The 20,771-nt window shown below is 36.2% G+C and overlaps 1 protein-coding gene across 1 annotated transcript; it reads left to right on the forward strand.

Annotated features, from left to right (window-relative positions):
• The first annotated feature begins 17,440 nt into the window (after positions 1-17,440).
• Bckdk (branched chain keto acid dehydrogenase kinase) lies at positions 17,441-19,202 on the forward strand. The gene has a single exon (XM_046425862.2). The coding sequence runs from the start codon at positions 17,654-17,656 to the stop codon at positions 18,890-18,892; it is 1,239 nt and encodes a 412-aa protein (XP_046281818.1). The 5' UTR covers positions 17,441-17,653; the 3' UTR covers positions 18,893-19,202.
• Positions 19,203-20,771: the final 1,569 nt, after the last annotated feature.

Here is a 20,771-nt window from a genome sequence, read left to right on the forward strand (position 1 = left end):
TAAACCTCACATTTCAACTTAATTTTAAGGACCAAGATACTAAGGTATCAATATATATCCATAGATAGGAATTGTATATTAATGTTGTTCACTGTGGCCTCCCAGATCCAAATCCTTTAATGCAGCCATTGGCAATGCAATTTCAGAAAAAATCACTCTGGCATGCACTCATCTATCATTTACAACTTTTTATGGAGCTTCCACTATGTGTATACAAGTGTGAAGCAAATAAAGATGGCCCCAGCCCTGGTAATAAAGTACTACTGAGAAAAATGTAGTGACGCTAAGGGTCAAAGGGATTAGATGTGTATGTAGTGAGAAATGAGGAGGAAATAAGATTATCAGTGAGAGACTGTGGAGGAAGGGCATTAGGTTAAAATTGAGACCTAAAGTAAAGGTAATAGTTATCTAGGGAAACAGTCAACAAAGGAGGAAACATGTACAAAGTCTCATGAGTAGGAAAAAAAAAACAAAACACTTGGAATGGTTTAGGAATTGAACATAACATGATTCCTTGAACATAACAAATAAGCAAGAAACTCACAGGAGATGAGACTGGAGAGGTTGGCATGAGCTGATCTGATAAGATATTTTTAGACCACATTTTCTTTAGTGTGATAGAAAGCCTTTGGATGTACTTAAGTAGGAAAATAACATTCAATTTATATGTTTTGAATAATTATTTTTGTTTTATTTGTTCCTTTTAGATATACTTGATAGTGGAGTATATTTTAACATAGTATGTACACATGGAACATATATTTTAAGTAGGATTCCATTCTTGTGGTTGTACATGATGTGGAGATTCACTGTGGTGTGTTCATATATGAACATAGGAAAGTAAGCCTTCCAAGAGCTCTGTGATTTTTAAAAAAACATAAATAGATCCATATTTGTATTTTTGAATCATGAATTGACTCAGTTTGTATTTTTAAAAATCCCAGAACCCATTGGAAGGCAGTTAAAAGTGAATGTGTAGTGTTTTATTTAGGCAAAAAATTGCAAAGGTAGACATCAGAAGTAATGACATAATCCATGTGTGAAAAACGGAAGGGTTGACAAGATTTTGGAAGAGACTTGAGAGGTCTAGGTGGCATATGGAATCAGTATGTAGCAGAAGTGACTTAAGTTTCCAAGTAACAGTATGGATGGAGATACTGAAGACTGAAGGAGGAGAGAGATTTGACAGGTATGATTAAGTGTTCAGTTCTAGATGTGTTAATTTGAAATTTGTGTCAGACATTTGAATGACAAAATATGTTAGCTATGTAAGGCTTGATCTGAGAAGATAATTTTGGTTTAGAATTTTAGATGTAGTAGAATATATTACATTTAAAAATGTAAATATACATTAAATGCCTACTTTGTAAAAACTTTCTGTGCTCAAGATTCTTGGAGTCATCAGAAAAACAAACAACAGCCTGAAAGAGAAAGTTAATTCTGGACTAAATGGAACTTACTATTGCATGCTGGAACTTACAAGTGGCTGGCTACTTGTTAGGATTCATATGATTCAGACAATGGAAAGTTCTATTATTGAGGCTTAAAAAAGGTAGAGGCTTAATTGCTCCATCCTACAAAAAGTCAATTCAGGGATAGGATTATTACTCCAGGACATCATCAGAACACATGGCTTTCTAGCTTTTGATCCCACCATCCCTCAAAATGCAAGCCTTTAAAATAAGGCTTCTGAAATCATGGTCATATATTTGTTGTATCTCTAGGCGATGCATCTGCATTTCTTTCCATAATTACTAGAATGGCAGTATTACAAGGCAATCCCTAGCTGGATAGTAGTCTAGAATCTCCATTCATGAGTATAAAAAGACAGGGGGACTTTTGTTGAGAAGATGAATAGTAATCATTAACTTTGATATACTCTATGGTGTAATACCCTTCACAATTTAAGGCTCCTTATTTAACTTTATTTTAGCTCCATTAACAGTCATTTCTATAATATTATTTTCACTCATTTGAATGTTTCTCATGACTTCATGCTGTTTTTTATTTTGTAATTAACTGTAATATTCATGAGACATATCTGTGAATATTTTATAAAAAGCTGTTGCTTTCTTGTAACATTCTAAAAGATATATGCCATAAGCTGGCAACTATTAATATGTGTTTAGTAAATGTGACTTTAATATACTTTCAAAGTGGAAAAATATCTAAGTCTCCACAAGTAATAAAACAGACTAACATGTATCCATTCCGAACGTACTCTGAAATAGCTTAAATGAGTAAGATACACCTATATAAAGACCTAAGAAGACACCTATAATATAAGATTAGGTTAAAAAAAAATTGTAAGCAACATATAAGAACAAAATAGGCCTGGGTCAGCAATCATTTTCTGTAAAGATCCAGATGGTAAACCTTTTAGGATTCACAGCCTCATCAGCAGTCAAAACTATTCAACCCCTTCATTATGTCATGAAAGCAGCCATAGAAGACATGTAGGTGCAAGAAGATTACCCTGTTACAAAAAAAAAAAAAAGCTTATTTATTTTTTCTATATTTGTAAAGGGTACATTACTGTTGTACATAATGACAGATTCATTGTTACATATCCATGCGTGCACACAAAATAGCAATATAATTTGCCCAATATTCTTCTCCCACATTTTCCCTATCCCTCTTCTGTCCTGCAGTAAGTATGTAGTGGTTTACAAACTCTGATTTAGAGGATGATTCTAAAAGAGAAAAATAATAATAAAAATGGAGAATATGATTATTAATGAAAGATGCCTTCATTAATTTTTTTTGCTCTCCTCTATGTTTCGATGCTTTTTGAAATTTGTTTATTTTAAAGGCTTTCTTTCTACTGTTTTGGCCTATAGCCTCCCCTTTAGTCACTGCTTTTACATTACCTGGTTAGTAGAATAAGATGGCTTAATAAATTCCCTGATTATTTTAAAGGTAAGTGAAATGAACCTATTTCTGAGCATTTCATAGGGAAACCCAGCTGTGAAAATGTACTGATACAGATAGGAATCCACTGCTTTTTCATTTGGATCCCCAATGTATTCTACAGAGATAGGCACTTTAATATCATCATACTGTCAAAAATTAATTATATAAGATTATTCAAGTAAGATAATAATAAATATTTATTTTATTATCTTAAATATTTTTTACATTGATTTAATTATACTTTGTATAAATACCAAAAAGCTCTATAAAATACGATTTTCATTGCCAAAGTGAAATTAATCCCATGATATGATAGTTAGTAGGTGAAAATTTTGGCAACTCATGTGTATAACTAGGAATTACTTGTTCACTGAATGACTAAGAAAAGAAAGGGACTTTATGAAATTGATTTGAATGGTTATAAACTTTAATCATATCACATCCTGTGCATCAATTCTGGGCCTTCCTCAAATCACATTTTCCCTGTGATATCTTAGTGATAGCTCCAGGCAGAAATCACCTCTTCCTCCACAGTGTAGCTATCATCTCTCTTAATATATCCTTTTGAGACCTGTCTGTTGCTCACTAGCAATTTAGATATTTGGCATTGTGTAAATGTCATCTTCATATCTCTCATAGCAACTAGTACAGTGTTAAATACTAAGAAACATAAATGAATGATGACTAGTTTCAAATACATTCATTTTGGTATGTACTCCTCTGATTTAGGTGTTGGAAAAATCACACCAGTGTGCTCTTTGAGCCCCTATCAATTGATAAATTCAGTGAAAGAATGAAAACCCTTTATTAGAGGGAGTGATTTTTGGCAGTAGAATGAATACAGTTAAGTAGGTTACCCCTGGGTTGTTTGCAATCCTATGAGAGAGCTTTTATAGACATCTAAGTTTTTAGTTGATTCAATAAAAAGGACACTTTTATATAATGAGATTATGGTATACTCGATTTGCAAATAATTTGCATTGTTAAGATAGATGGATAGAGCTCAGCAAGAGATGAAATGAAAGTGTTTAGAAATGTAATTATCAGCTGGTATTAGAGTGTGCCTGATCTGGAAACATTATACATAAAAAACAAGAAGTTTTAGGGAGTTTTAGGGAGAATCATGATTGTCTGGTTTAAAGAACTAGAATATAGATGAAGCTTTGGAATTTGGGGATGTAAAATGTTTGGGAAATGACCACTAGTCTAAAGGTTAAAGGGTGTGAATGCCGTGGTGATGTAAGAATATGTTTCCTGAATACTGACTAATTGATTTGAAAGTGAAATATGGGCTTGTAGGTATAGAATACTGTGACTGAAGCTGGGCACTAGGGAACTCACCCATAATCCCAGCTACTTCAGATGCTGAGGCAGAAGGTCTCAAGTTCAAGGCCAGTCTCAACAACTTAGTGAGGTCCTAAGAAATTTAGCAAGACTCTGTCTCAACATAAAAAGTAAAAAGGGCTGGGGATGAAGTTCAGTGGTAGAGTGCCACTGGGTTCAATCCCCAGTACCATACAAGAAAAAACAAAACAAAACAAACAAACAACAAAAAAAAAAAACCAAGAATACTGTGACTGAGACTATGACCCTTCTCCAAAAGCCATTTTCCCCCATGATAGAGTTGAATAAGAAATGGCTGTGCAGCTACTTGTACCATGACTTCTTCCCACTTAGTTGTGGCCAAGGGATTCAATTCGGGACTATAAGATGTGAAGAAAAAGGATGTGTTTCGTTTCCAAATCATGTTCATAAAATGAATGTCGTTTTACTCCCCTATATTTCTTCAGTGCTGCCACTCTAGATGCAGTCTTAATAGAATTGGATCAATATTTAGACAAAAATATGGAGACAAATGTTAAAGGTGGTTATCTCTTTCTCTCAGCTTAAGTATCCTACCTCTCTATGGTTAAATTAAAATGCAATAGGGAATTAATATTTACTTTATATTTAGCTTGTCAGACAAGTGGGAAAAGAGGAGCCGATGACAAATAAAACAGGAAGAAAACAGTGTACAAAGGCAGAAAAAAAAACAACAGTATAGCAATCTTAATTCTTAATAGAATTAAGAACCTAAATGTAAGGTTCACAGTTTTGATTTGTAAAAATAGAGTATTCTCTAAGAAATTTGTATTTCAGATAACGTTTTTAGAATAGGCATTCCTCAAGCAACATTTTGGTCTTACTTATAATGAACTATTTGTTTTTTGTCTGAAATCAAATATAGCCTGTGGTGAGCCGTGTTTGTAGACCGTTGCCGCCATTAGAAGATGGCGCCGGTCTCCGTTGTAGATCTTGGTAAACAACTCCTTATTAGGAAAAGTTGGCGCGCTGTCCCTCAACACCCTATGAGAAAACCCTGCGTGGCAGCTTTGGATTGGACTTGAGTAAGCTTTATTAGGCTGTGTGTGGGTGCCTGAAAAGAGAGCACGCGCTTGAGAGAAGACTAGAGTTAAGGCCTGAATAAACCGCTGAAAGAAGAATCCTGTGTCGTGTCTTCCTTGCTGGCGAGGGGGTCGCGACAATAGCCTGATGTCTCGTGTTCTATCCAGCTACACTAAAATCAGACATGACTAGGTTTGCATTTTACGCAGCCACTCTACTTCAAAGGAAAATATTAAAACATGGAAATGTATGATACTTTTAAATTTAATATTGGAAATATGTCTTAGCCCACATGCAAAAAGCATTAACTTTAAAATATTGACAAGTCTGAATGTTTTAAAGCTAAGAATTAATATTAAGACTCAACATTTGAAATAGTGTGAAAAATATAAGCTAGAATGCGGGAGACTGTGAATAGATATAGTCTATAAAGAATTCGTGTTCTAATGGATAATAAATGCTTACAAATTGAGAAGAAAGCACAAAAACATGGCTGATAAAAATTTTTCATGAGTTTCAAATTCAAAAGTAATTAGAAAAATGATAATAAAAATGAAAATAAGCTACTATTTTATATTAAGACAAAAATGAGAAATTCTAAAAAATCCTAAATCCTGGATAAAAGTGAATAGATAAATTTAAAAAATAATTGCTGGTTTTCATCAGATTGGAGAAAAATGGATTTTCATTGCTATATTTCTCAATATAAATCATTCCATAATTATGATTGAATGTGAACATCTGTTCATATGTTTAAGAGCTGATAATACATAATCATACACATATTATACATATAAAGTATAGTTCATACATGTATATACTAATACATGATAATACACATATCTCTATGATTATTATATATATATATATATATATATATAGGATGTATATAATAAGATACATATTGCTGTTGTATATATATACATTTCATGCATGTTCATATGTGTGTGTGTGTGTGTGTATATATATATATATATATATATATATATATAGAGAGAGAGAGAGAGAGAGAGATTGAGAGAGAGTCTGTTTAGGTCTTCTTCATATTTTTCTATGTGGCTTCTGGCCTTCTGTGCTTTAATTCTTGTTCATATAAAATCATATATGTTGCCATTCAGTGTGGATCCTATATTTAAAACCAAGTCTTTGCACAGATCATTCTTTATAGAAACTATTTTCCTTCCTTGGTACCAACAAAAATGATTTTCAAATTTATTTCTAAAAGACATTTTCTAATATTACTACACTATGGTATTTTGAGGAACAAACAAAGACCAACTTTTTGCTCTGTTTTTTCCTATGTTTCCAAGTGGAATTGGCACCTCTCACTTTGGAACTTCAAACAAATGTCTTCCATTGTTGTTTAAAGATTTACTGTCTCTTCAAATAGATTTCATGTTTGTCGAATAGCAGTGTTCAACCTTTAGGTGTTTGAGACAAATGTTTGAATGATGGTATTTTGTGTGTCAAAATAAAAGAAATTACAATGTAAACAACTGTTTGAAAAAGCAAATCTTGAGAATCGTGAAGGCCTTCCATAAGTCTTGGTGGGATCACTGGTCACCTTTCAGTGCTGTGTTACCTTTGAGTAATACACAGTTTATTAGGTTATTCCCAAGTTTAACAAAAATTTACACCTTGTTAAAAATTTGACATTATAATTGTGAAGACTTCACAAATAAAATAACATTGCTTAGGAACCAGAAAACTGTAACTTGCCAATGAACTCTGTACTGAAGATGAGGTGAGTAGAAAAATATTTCCCACATAGTCAATTTCATATTTCCACTATTTTTATTTCAGCATTCTTATGAAGGTTGTATTAAAAAGATTACATGTCAAATTTGATTAGTTAAAATCAGAAGTCATATTGAGTTAGTCAGCTTTCTATTGCTGTGACAAAATACATGAGACCGACAACTTAAAAGAAACTCATGTTTTCAGGTTCACATTATGCAGGTTTCAGTCTAAGGTGTGTTGTCCCTGTGGATTCTGGGCCTGTGACAAGGCAGTATATCAGGGCCAAAACATGTGACAGAGGAAATCTGTTCACCTCATGGTGGCTGGGATTAAAAAGAGAGAGAGGAAGAGACCAGTAAACTTGTATCCCCTTCAAAGAAACACCCACAGTGATTCAACTTCTGGGAACGATGGCTTTAGAACATGATCCTTTGGGGGAAATTTCAGGTGGAAACTCTAGCAACATCTATATGACTTATATGACTCTTTCTGATGTATAATAATAGTTCAATTTAATTAGTTTCATTGACATCTTAAATTAATTTTACATTTTAACTCATAAATTTACCATTTTTATAATTTTTAATTGTATGTTCTTTAACACTGAAAAATACAAAGGTGAGTCCATACTTCTCAGTGTTAAAGAACCACTCATTGACTTATTCATTGATCGAAATTTGTACCTGCTCACTCTAACATAAGCTAAATTAGCTTAGTGAAAAAGATAGAATCAGTCTAAAATCCTAAGAAAAGATCCCAAGTAAGGAAGTCATATCCAGGCAGCTGGACCTTTCCATAATTTTCCCCAGACTTCCCCAATAATGAAGATGTCTAGATTCTGATAAAAGGAAGGTATTGAAGAATCTCTGTCCCCTGAGCAGGTAATAGTCCGATCATTCCGCACTTGGGAGATGTTCATACATACCAGGAAAATTAAGATGATACAGATGTATTTCTCCTCTTTCTAATGAAGCAGGTACAAATCAGATCCCCATCTAGATGGTGAGCAAATTGATAGCTAAATGATAAACCAAAACACCTATCTTATTTAAAACTGAGTTTCTGAGAAGCACAAATTTTTGTAGAATATAATTTCAAGTCATTAAATACCTTCGAATGTTTTGTAAAATGAATAAGCAAGAAACCGGAATAGTAGTAATTATTTTTAGAATGGGTCGTATTGGTTCCTGAAATATTTTCTAATTAGTATGCTACAGGTGAATATTTAGCACAGTTGAAAGTAAAATGAAAATATTAGTAAACATTCCATTTTTTTGCATCATTTAGTTGAGAAAATTGAAAATCTGAGTTACAATAAATTGTGCAGTCTTTTATGTTAACATTGGCAAAGTATTTACAGAAAATTATACAGAAATGGAATTCATAATTCACAGAAACCAAAGTTTTATTAGTGGAAGAAATATAAAAGATAAGCTGATTAAAAGGCAAACATTTAAGTACTTAAGGTGAAATGTTTCCAAAACATTAGTGAAGTAACTGAGGCTGAGTTTATGTTATTTCCCAGTAGTATAGAAAAATAATGTAAAACTTATTCTTCAAAATCATTTTTAAATTTATCTATAAATTTAGGGGGAAATCCCAACTATCTATCTTTTACCTAAATTTCTGAAATAAATACAACAGTATACATAAATTATAGCCATATCAATAAACTTTTGATAAAATAAAAATTAAGCAAGTCATATGAAAATTATAATTCAAGTTTGTTACAATAGTGAATTGAATTATAATCTATCATGCTTTCTTCAAAAGAAGTTATTAATTTATTTTAATTAGTAAATCTTACTAATTGTATTCAGGAGTCATCTTGGGAAGCACATAGTTGATATGCGAACTGAAATTAAAAATGAGTTTGTCATCAGAGTAGTTAATTCTGGCTATTTCACTCATATTGACTGCTCTTAAATTTGACAAGTGTGCCTAAATAAATTTTCAAAACTACATTTCTCCAGTAAATAAGGTGAAATGCTTCCAAAATATAAGTGAAGTAACTGAGGCTGAGTTTATGTGATTTCCCAGTATTACAGAAAAATTGTTTGCAGAAGGGTATAACCGTGTGTTTTGGAGGAGCTCTTAGTGGTGGTGGGCTCTTGGTGGTAGTGGGGGGCGGGGGTTATAAATCAGAAAACCTAGAAGAAATGAGTAGGAAGAAAAAGGAATAATGAAAAGAAAGAAAAGAAAAGGAGAGAGGAGAAAAGTAAAATAATTTTTTTCTGACAAAATTAATTGTTTTTCTTTTCTCCATTTGTGTCAAAAAAAAATAGCTGGTAAGAACAGGTAAGTTCTATCCTTATTAAATGCTGACATCTTGCTACATTCTGTCTCATACCACCTAAAGCAAAATCGTCCTTCAGCAGCCTTTAAAGTGTTCCTTTGGAGAGGGTACTTATACTGGACCTCAGTCACCCCTAAATCATTTTAGTTTCTGGAACTTTGATAACTGTCCACAACATGGTCCATGATTCAAAGATCACTCAAAGGATACATATGCAGAGAGAGAGTTTTTAAAAGGAAGGAATAATCTGCTAAATTAGTCATTGTATAACCATATAGTAAGTTCCTATGCAGTTCTTTAAATAGCTGGAACAAATCTATATATGCTAATATAGCAAGAAGTTCAAAACATAAATGAACTGAGAAGTGTCTGATTGCCCAAGGACTTCAAGGAGTATACATGCTTCCTGGCCCTGGACTTCAAATAGTTTTATATTATTTTTGCCACATTAATTTTGATTCTTTACTACCCAGAGCCAAATTTTTCTCTAAATCATGTAGCCAAATAGTCATATATACACAATAAAGGTGAAAGGAGAACAATGAGAGGGAGAAAATCAGAGAAAATGAAAAAATATATGTATGTATTTAAAGTTGATCTGGGGCTTATGCTAGAATGGCTGTTTTTATCATAGGAAATTAAAAATATTGCCCCTCCAAAACACACAGTTAGTTATACCCTCCTGCAAAATTGCCGGAAATCTGAAATTCTTACAATCAGAAAAAATAATCTGTCACAGACAGAAAGTCCTACTGAAAACACACTGTGAAGAATAAGAACTGTTTTTATGTAATGGTTCAAAATTTATTCAACTTAATTTTTGCTAAATATTTTTAAGTTGTTGATAGACCTTTGTTTATTTATTTATTTGTTTGTTTACTTGTTTATTTATTCATTTATATGTGGTGCTGAGAATCAAACCCAATGCATCATACATGCCAGGCAAGTGCGCTACTGCTGAGCCACAGCCCCAGCCCTCAATTTAATTTTTTTTTTAAAGTCTGCATTACAAGAAAAATAAAGATAAGCCATCCAAAGGTAAGCAGGCACAGAGTGTACATAGTTGGTGCATGATCTTTGACTTCCTGGCTTCAAAAACTGTGAGAAATACATTTCTTCTACTATCTTTAAAGTCTCCAGTCTAAGTATTTTGTAATATTTATGATAAACACTGTGAAGACAATAACCTAGGGAGATGTAAAAGCCATATATTGATGGGATTGACATCACCTAGGGGCTTAATTCATCCTTTGTAAATTGTCCTTTGTAAACTTGTTTTCAGTTTTCTTTACCTTTGTCCCACATTCTAAATTCTATAGAAAAGCCATAGTAAGATATTAACTACTAGAGTCAGCTATTCCAGGGAAACAGAACACAAGAAGATGGCCATAAGACTTCCTAATCAGTAATCTTTCTTTAGTTGACAGAACCCAGAACAACAGAATGTACATCAATGAAATGGGCCACTGCAGAATTAATAATTATTCTCTCCTACCAGCCCTCCTGTCTGTAGCTAAAATACACTTCCTAGAGTTTCCTATAGAAGTTCTTCGCTTGTGGTTGTTAGTTTAGATGATCATTGGGAATACAGTATGGTCAAACTAATCCAAACTAGCTTATTGTTAAAAAAAAAAAAAAAAGTTATTTGTTTTTGAACACCTTGCCTTTTGAGTAACTGTCTTCTGTTGTGCATTGAGCCGACTGAGCCTTTGTATGCTAACAGGAATCTTTTTGATTGGTTATACAGGGGAAACTATTTTGAGATGATAATCCAACTGAAAGCTGAAAGATACTACAAAAGAGGCTCCTCTAAGTTTAAAGGAAGTATGTTGCAGATTAGAACCAGTTCAAAGGCACCGTAATGCAGAATGGTTTGCACAAGCTTTGGTAAGCTTTCTGTTTGAGTATGAGAAAGAGGAGCTATGAATTTTGATTGCCATTGCATTTGCTGAGCCCCAGCACAGGGCGCCAAAGCTCTTAGGCAGTTAGTCAGGGTAAATTACTCTGCTGCTGATGTTCTACACTCACAAAGCTGGAAATCAGACACTGGAAAGAGAAATTTGTTCACTGTATCTATCACACCTGCCTCTAACCCTCAGGAATCAGGAGAATGGACACTTGAACAGTGCTGTGAGAATCCTTTGTGTCTTCAAATTTTCTTAACAGAGGAAAAAAGCCAAATGGACAGAAAGATGCTCACGGTCTCACTTCTATCCAAATGCATCTGATTGGCAGTCATAATGTTTATCCAGAAACAAATCTGGAAGTCCAGGAAATGGGATTTTTAGCCCTCCTTGGAAAAAAAAGGAACTGCAGTCAGACAAGTCAGTTCACAGCATTGGTAGAAAGTTGCATGAGACAGCATTGAGATGATAAATAAAGACTGACTTGGGACTATTTAAATCATGGTCAGGATTTTGTATTTTTATTCTAGACATAATGAAAAGACACAGGGATGGTGAAACTGAAGAAATCTGTAATCTGGTTTACATTTCAAAATATCTCTTTAGGTGTATTTTATTTATTGGGTTGTGCATAGAGAGGAAGAAGGGCAGAAAAATGTCTATAGTTCTACTATAGGTGAAAGGTGACTGGGGATTTTGACTATGGAGAACACAGGAGAGAGAGACAGACATGGAATATATTTTGAGAAAGAGTTTACATATGATTTAGACATGGAATGTGGGACAATGACAATAATTGAAATGGGAGCCTTAAGTTTGATTTGAGTAATAGTAATAATAGTGTCATATGTTGTCATGAGGAAGCAGAGGAACAAGATAGTGTTATTGAGGGTGTTGTAGCTCAGAATAAGATACCCCAAAGTATGATGCTTAGACATTCTGAGAAGTTTGAATTAAAGAAAACTAAATACCATAGAAGCTGTCTTAGAATCAAGGTCTTTCTAACATTCCCTTATCCATGTCATTCCCCCCACCCCAATAAGTTCAGGAAAGGACTTTCTCTCTGAAATTCCATTATCTGACAGCTAAAGGAAGTTCATCCTGAAAGAAATGCAATTGTCTTGCACTCCATCCCTAAAATTTAATTAACCAGGCAAAATTAACTCACAGACAAAAAAAGGTTTTCATATAATTATATCAAATTTATCATCTATTTCTCTGAGGACTTCAACTTGAGAAACTTTATCTGCATAATAAAACAACCTTTGTTCATAGTTCAGTTTCACTACTCACCTGCCTATAGCTTATTGCCACCTTCTCCAGAATCCAGGGGATATTTGTCTCAATCCCTCTTTTGCTCTTCAGCCATTCACTTCCCATGAAAATCGACCCCTCCTCCCTCAGAATGGATACAATCTCTCCCATTTTCCATTCTACCATGTAGAATATATTTAAACTCCAACCATCTAGCCCATACTTGAGTCTTCAAATTTTTTATGGCTCCTTGCACATGTGCACACTGTTGCACTACCATTGGTTTATTTCAGCAGACTCCAACTTTGAACCTTCAGAGTGCAAGTTTCAAACTTTCTTCTATGAATTTGCCACAGAAATGAAGAAATCTTTTTGTCTGTGGAAACTAGTAGATATTTATATAGAGTCTGGAGCTCAATTGAGATTTCAGCACTGGAGATGAAGTTCTGGGAGTCACCATAATAGAGTGATATCTAAAGGTAATGAAGTACTGAATATCAACCCAAAAGAGGGAATAGGGAGAAAAGGAGGAAGTGTCTGTCCCAGGATTGAGTGAATCTTAAAGAATACTGAGTACCAGAATTGAACACATAAAGCCAGATTAAAGAGAATTAGTCTGAATTGTTATTAAAAGGTTGGAGAGTATTTCAAGAAGGAAAGAATAATCAACTTGACAATTTAGTCATTGTAAAACCATAAGTTAGGTCTCTAGGAAGTCCTTAAAATAAGTGAAACAAATCTATATATGCTACCATAGAAATACAAAATATACTCATAAGTGAGGAAAACATCTATTACTCTCTGTGTGATATGCTTCCATTTTCAGAAATATAGCATTTCACATATATTAACATTTATAACAAGGTACATTAATAATAACAATAAAAGAGTGATCTCGTTGGCTTACTCATTGCAATCCACAGACACATTAGAATATCCTGATTTATAAAATTTATTTGTTCTTTTTTTGGAAATAATTGTACCATCCTGTGAGACCTCTAAGGATTCAGGAGTCTTAGAAAACAAGTGAATGGAGAACTTGAGTGGAAGTAGACATTGTACTAGATAAGATGATGAAGCAAAGTACTAGCTGTTATTTATCTGCCCCAGAGAACAAGGCAATGTTGCCAGAAATACATGAAACAAATTCTGACCTGCTTTTTCAATACATTGGCCAGTAGTTAGAAATGACATATAAAGGGGCTTGAGGCAGCAATGGAGGGCATGAGGAAAAGGACCGCCATGGTCCTTCTCCATTTTGGTCTCCATTTTGATTCACTGAAATGTCTGATTATTTATGCTCAAAACTTAAGGGAAAAGGCTTGGTTTTGTTTTCTCACAACCTCCCTCCAATTATTTCTGGAACATGCACCCACTTTCACCATGTCCTTTTGTCACCAGAAGTCTGAGGAGTTCCCGGAGAGGGGACCTCAACTAGGAACCAGTAGAGTCCTTGGCTTTCATGATGGAAAATAATTTCAACATCAAAGGTTTATTTAATAAAGCAGAGGCACTTTCAAGGGAGATTGTAGGCCATCTCCAGAGGGCTGGACAGAAACCCCTTGATGTGAGGGACATTTGCTAGGCACCAGACTAGAGGTGGAGCCAGAGCAGAGTTACAGAATTTGATGCCATTTTTTCCCAGCACTTGTGCTTTGTTCTTATGTTACTTTTTACAAAAGCAGGGACATGAGTCAAGGCCTTGGGATAAGGACAAGGGCTGAGTTTTTCAGGAAAGCTTGTTTTGAATTTCAAAGATTCATGGATTTGGAATGGAAGGTTAGAAGATTCCTGCATTCCAATACCTCATGGGTGCTTTTCTTTTGAGACTCAGTGTATCTCTTCTTATCTGAATCCCCAAATTCCTATCTCATTTCTATGAAATTTCTCCTTGCCTTTGTTTAACATCTGATTTGAATGAAAGTTGTATTCTTCCTAGATATCCAGCCCCTATGACCCATGTGACCAATCTTCATAGTTCAAGAATACATAGCAAAGTTCACTGCATGAATCACCTTAAGAAAACACAAGTGACTTACTTGTCAAAAATCTACTTCTGAAATAAATTCTATACTTCATAAATTTCACAGGAAATGCTATCAAATCTCCAAATAAGCAGATAATTCCCTCAATATTGAAATTGTTTTATGGCAAATAATGAAAGGATCTGGAATATTTTTATAATATGTTATTATATTAAATAGGAAACTAAAAAAAAGTTCATGCAAAAGTTACAGAAATGGTGGTATACATATCTTAAAATAATAGCAGAACCTATTCTCAAAATCATAATTATAATTCATCATGTTTAAATTAGAATAATTCCTGATTTTTCCATTCTAGGAAGTTTCTTATTAGAACATATAATTAAGAGGTAGAAACTTCACAGAAGAAATATGATTGGTCAACAAATATATGAAAAAATGTTCAATATCTTTAGCAATTAGAAAAATTCAAATTAAAACAACACTGAGATTTCATCTCACTCCAGTCAAAATAGAAATTATCGAGAATACAAGCAACAATAAATGTTGGCAAGATGTGAGAAAAAAGATACACCCATACATTGCTGGAGGGACTGCAAATTGGCACACTCTGGAAAGAGGTATAGAAATTCTCAGAAAACTTGGAATGGAACCACCATTTGACCCAGTTATCCCATTCCTCAGCTTATACCCAAAGGATTTAAAATCAGGATACTACAGTGATGCAGCCACATCAATGTTTACTCAATTCGCAATAACTGAACTATGGAACCAACCTAGGTGCCCTTCAATAAATGAATGGATAAAGAAAATGTGGTATATATACACAACAGAATATTACTCAGCCATAAAGAAGAAAGAAATTATGGCATTTGCTGGTAAATAGATGGAAGTGGATACTATCATGCTAAATTATCTAAGCCAATCTCAAAAAACCAAAGGCCAAATGTTTTCTCTGATATGCAAATGCTAACTCAATATAAGGGAGGATGGTAGGGAAAAATAGAAGTACTTTGGTTTGACAAAGGGGAGTGAAAGAAAGGGAGGGGGAATGGGTATAGGAAAGATAATAGAATGAATCAGACATTACCATTCTATGTGCATGTACGATTGTATGACCACTGTAATTCTACTTCATGTACATCCAGAAGAATGAGACGTTCTACTCCATATATGTATAATATATGTCAAAATACATTCTACTATCATGTATAACTAATAAGAACAAATAAAAAATATTTTAGAAAAAGAGGTAGAAGGAAATGATCCCCCTCAAGAAATGATACAGCATGTGACTATAATCAATATTCCTTCCTTATGAAAAAACATGTGGTAAATAGAAATCTCAACTTGAAAATTCACCATGGCATAAATGCTGATTCTCCCAAATTTTACATTCAAGGCAGCATGAACTCCCATAAGGAGTTCACTTAAACTACAAGGGAGGGTGTCCTGGTAATTCTCAGATTATAAGTAATATAATATGATAAAAAGATGGGAAACAGAAACATCAGATATTTCCCTTCTAGAGCATTAAATGATTCATATTATAATACAACAAGAGTTCATAGCACCTCCAATAAGATGTCCTTGCCTACAAAATTTAATGTAATTCTAACTTTTGACATTAACCACCTAAGGACAAGTTAAAAGATACCACTGTTCTAAATGGCTTGGCGGATCTTTAAGAAGACATAGAAAATAAATCTATGTCTATTTTTCAGAACACTGTTAAAAAAATAACAAATGTCTTCCTGCTGCGCCCCCATGACTTTGTGGCAATCCCTAGGTCACTGTCTTGTTTGCCTTTTCCCTTCAGAATTGGTCTGCTTTAATGTGATTTATCTAGTTACACACCAGATAAATTCAGTTTGTATCACCTTCATTTACAGTGCCTTTTCCCCTAAGCCCAGCATTCTAGATATTTTTTAATTCCAATTTTTGAGGTCAACTCAATCACTTTTATTCCCAGCTCCAGCACCCTAGATCACAGACTCACTCATCTCTGAAACCTTGTCCACCCAGAAACAGAATTAAGACGTATTTTCTTTTTTAAACAGTTTTTCTTGTTTCTCCTGTCGGCCAAACACAGACAAAGAAATTTGGAGAAAAAAAATAAATAAATAAAGCCTCCTCTTGAAGTCTTCAAGACCTGAGCTAAGTCTTTTCCATTTAACTCAGACATGGCTGGTTCTTTGCCAACATCCTCTCAGTATACACAAAATCACCTGCTGACGTTCCTATAAGTGCTAACTTTCCTGAGACTCTGTAGACAGGTGAATGTGCAATAAAAATGTGATCTGCTCCCTTGTAAGGCAGATGGAAAACATGAGACAGCTAACACCTGGGTCAGTTCTCACCCACTGAGGAGAAAGTGTTGGTAGATGGACATAGTAGACTTCTGTTTAGGACAAGATCTGGCCCATAAAAAAAATCAAAGAATAATATTACTCCCTGTGGCAGATGGTGTTTTTCAAAAAATGTTTAAACCAATATATATCCCATTCTAGATTCCCTTCTTAATTATATTGATATTTTTCCATTAAGAGATAGGATCTAGGGTTGGGTATTTAGCTCAGTGGCAGGGAGTTTGCTTAGCACATGCAAGGCCCTGAGTTTGGTCTTTGTCCCTGAAAAAAAAAAAACAAGGAAAAAAAAAAAAAAACAAGAGATAGGATCTATGCTTACATGCAGGACATGAAGTTTGGTTGTATGATATTGGACTTCTACTTGCTACCATACTGGAGAGATCACTTGGAGAGTCTACATCAAGAAAGAGAGAGAGCAAGAAAAAGAAGCCACAGGGCTTATCTACATCCAAGCAGTTTGAATGGACCAAGTGAGATGTTGTAGTTACAGTGGATCAGACATAACTTTCCCTGATGCAGACTTCCCATTTCCTGACCTACAGAATCTATGAACAGAGAGGGCGCAGGCAGCTTGGGTAGCCGCGTTGGTCTACAGGGCGGTTCCGCTCGGACCCGGGCCCTGGCTCTAGCCCCGCGATGGGAGATACTCTCCTGGGGCTGAGCTGGTCAGCATTCTCGACGGATCCTCACCCTTGAAGTCAGAGAAAGACCTCTGTCCACCCACACTGTTTGCCCCGTTTTGGGGTCGCCTCCATCTGTTGGGTGCTCAGGCCTGGTAACAGACTAGTCTGACAAAAGAGCAGGACGATGATACTGGCGTCGGTGCTTGGGAGCAGCCCTCGGGCTGGGCCTTCACTTCGGCCTCTCTTGGGGCTGTCACTCTCCATACGGGCCCATTCTACATCCGCCACGGATACACACCATGTGGAGATGGCACGGGAGCGCTCCAAGACGGTCACTTCCTTCTACAATCAATCAGTCATCGATGTGGCAGCGGAGAAGCCCTCAGTCCGCCTCACTCCGACCATGATGCTCTATTCTGGCCGCTCCCAGGATGGCAGTCACCTTTTGAAAAGTGGCCGGTACCTGCAGCAGGAGCTACCAGTGAGGATTGCTCACCGCATCAAGGGCTTCCGCAGCCTTCCTTTTATCATTGGCTGCAACCCCACCATACTGCATGTGCATGAGCTGTATATCCGTGCTTTCCAGAAGCTGACAGACTTCCCTCCGATCAAAGACCAGGCAGATGAGGCCCAATACTGCCAGCTTGTGCGACAGCTGCTAGATGACCACAAAGATGTAGTGACCCTGTTAGCTGAAGGCCTGCGTGAGAGCCGAAAGCACATAGAGGATGAAAAGCTCGTCCGCTACTTCTTGGACAAGACACTGACTTCAAGGCTTGGGATCCGCATGTTGGCCACTCATCACCTGGCGCTACACGAGGATAAGCCCGACTTTGTTGGCATCATCTGTACTCGTCTCTCACCAAAGAAGATTATTGAAAAGTGGGTGGACTTTGCCAGACGCCTGTGTGAGCATAAGTATGGCAATGCACCCCGAGTTCGCATCAATGGACATGTGGCTGCCCGTTTCCCCTTCATTCCTATGCCGTTAGACTATATCCTGCCCGAGCTGCTCAAGAATGCCATGAGAGCCACAATGGAAAGCCACCTAGACACTCCCTACAACGTTCCAGATGTGGTCATCACCATTGCCAACAATGATATTGATCTCATCATCAGAATTTCAGACCGGGGTGGAGGCATTGCTCACAAAGACTTGGATAGGGTCATGGACTACCACTTCACTACAGCTGAGGCCAGCACCCAGGACCCCCGAATCAGCCCACTCTTCGGCCACCTGGACATGCACAGTGGTGGCCAGTCAGGACCCATGCATGGCTTTGGCTTCGGGTTGCCCACATCACGGGCCTACGCCGAGTACCTCGGTGGTTCCCTGCAGCTGCAGTCCCTGCAGGGCATTGGCACAGATGTCTACCTGCGGCTCCGCCACATCGATGGCCGGGAGGAAAGCTTCCGAATCTGACTGTACAACCTTTGGCCTGCTTGCCTGCCCAAGCTGGGTCACACTCCTTGCCAGGACCTTTGGGTCAGGCAGGGTGACACTCTGCTCCACATACTGCTGCATCTTGGGTCTTAGGGCCCCAGACAAGACAGATGGACCTACATGGAACTGGGTGCCACTCCTTCTCAAGAGAGCTCACTACTTCCTTGCCCCCAGCCTTGAAGGGGAGGAAACAGGGACCTCTGAGGCCTCTAGCAACAGCTCTGTCATTCTTGTTCCTGGGGAACCCCTACTTTGACATGTTATTTGTTATTAAAGTTCACATTTTGAATGCCAAAAAAAAAAAAAAAGAATCTATGAACATAATAAGGGTTACTAATAGGCTAGTAAGTTCTAAAGCTCTAGCGTAATCAAGCAGCCACAGTAACTGAAAGAGTTGTAATGGTAACTTAAATTTCCTATGTGAAGAAAGAATCAGATCAATCAGCTGTACAGGATTCGCCTGTGTTTTCCATATGCCATAATCATGGTCAACCACATCATCAGAAAGGCAAAGCTTTAGAGTATCAGAGGTGGGGGAGAACTCACTTCATACTGTTTTCTTCACACATAGATTTTAGTCTAAAAAGATGCTAATGGAATTCCCAGTTGAGCTTCCACGGCACCTAGTTAGAATATATAGATCTAAAATTCCAGTCTGAAGCTGGAACCCAGCTTCAAATTCAGACTTGATGCCTATGCTTAGGAGTATGTCAGGTAGCCATAGGGGGTGGGGGTGGGACAAAGAAAAACCCAGCAGAAGTAATGCTTGCTTAAATGTGGAAAATGTGGGAACAAGCATGAAATTTCCTTTTCAGAGTGATTTAAGAAGTCAAATGTAATGAAAGGGGAAAATGAAACTGTTGACTGCCTGGGAGAAAAGCAACAATGTCCTAATTATCCTTTACAATAAACATTTATCAAGTTTTGTACATAGGTGGATATGCATAAGTAAAGAATTCTGCCACTAAATTTAAACCAAGTCATTGGGTTTTCAATGTAGTAAATCAAGAATAATGAGCAGGAAAAAAGTCTCGTTTCTCCTTCTTCCCCTTCCTCCTCTTCCTCCCCTTCCTCCCTTTCCTCCCTTTCCTCCCCCTCCTCCCCCTTCTCCCCTCCCCCTCCTGCCCCCCCCCCTCCTCCTCCTCCTCCTCCTCCTCCTCCATTCTTTCATTTGGGTTAAATATTGCTTCAGATTCTTTTGAATTATGTTAACATTTAATTGAGAGAGGCTTTCCCTCATTTCATTCAAAAGCAGAGGTTGGGAGGAAAAGCAGCAAATTTCATTCCTTTAGCATTATGAAAAGACATGTTATTATCTCTAAATCCCAGATGACTTTCTGAGTCAATCTATATCCACTTTTCATTCAGTGTTTCCTGAGCAGTACCACTTCCCAGAATGCTCTTGTAACAGGAATTCTAGGATCCCATAGAAACTCACATTTTAATGGAGCAGGGGAGCCAGTAAGGAGTTAGGAAACATGTGGCCAGTATTATAGTAAGAATAGATTCTATCTTTTTACCGGAAGTATAAAATCCCCAATAGGTCCTGGGGCATCTGAAACCCTTAATAAAAGCCCTTTGTACATTTTCCATCTCAGGACCCCTATATAAAGATGATGGTAAATATATGATAGTGTCCTTTTGAACTTTAATAGAGACAATAAACATTATCTACAAACTACTTTAACTTCATTTTTTTACTATTTTTTTATTTTTAAAGGATACACAGACACAAATGTTGTTCACATTAATAGGGTAAAAAATAATGTTCAAAACATATACACATTGCATAATCAGGTAAACATTTATCTTCTCAAACATTTATCAATTATTTGTGGTGAAAACTTTTTAATTCCTT

The sequence above is a fragment of the Marmota monax genome, unplaced genomic scaffold (genome assembly GCF_021218885.2).
Source record: "Marmota monax isolate L192 unplaced genomic scaffold, Marmota_monax_Labrador192_F-V1.1 WCK01_AAM20220418_F8-fsc00015, whole genome shotgun sequence".
NCBI lineage: Eukaryota > Metazoa > Chordata > Mammalia > Rodentia > Sciuridae > Marmota > Marmota monax.

What these genes read in the sequence shown, in the direction of transcription:
- Bckdk (XM_046425862.2), top strand. Translation starts at nt 17,654, where the DNA reads ATGATACTGGCGTCGGTGCTTGGGAGCAGCCCTCGGGCTGGGCCTTCA.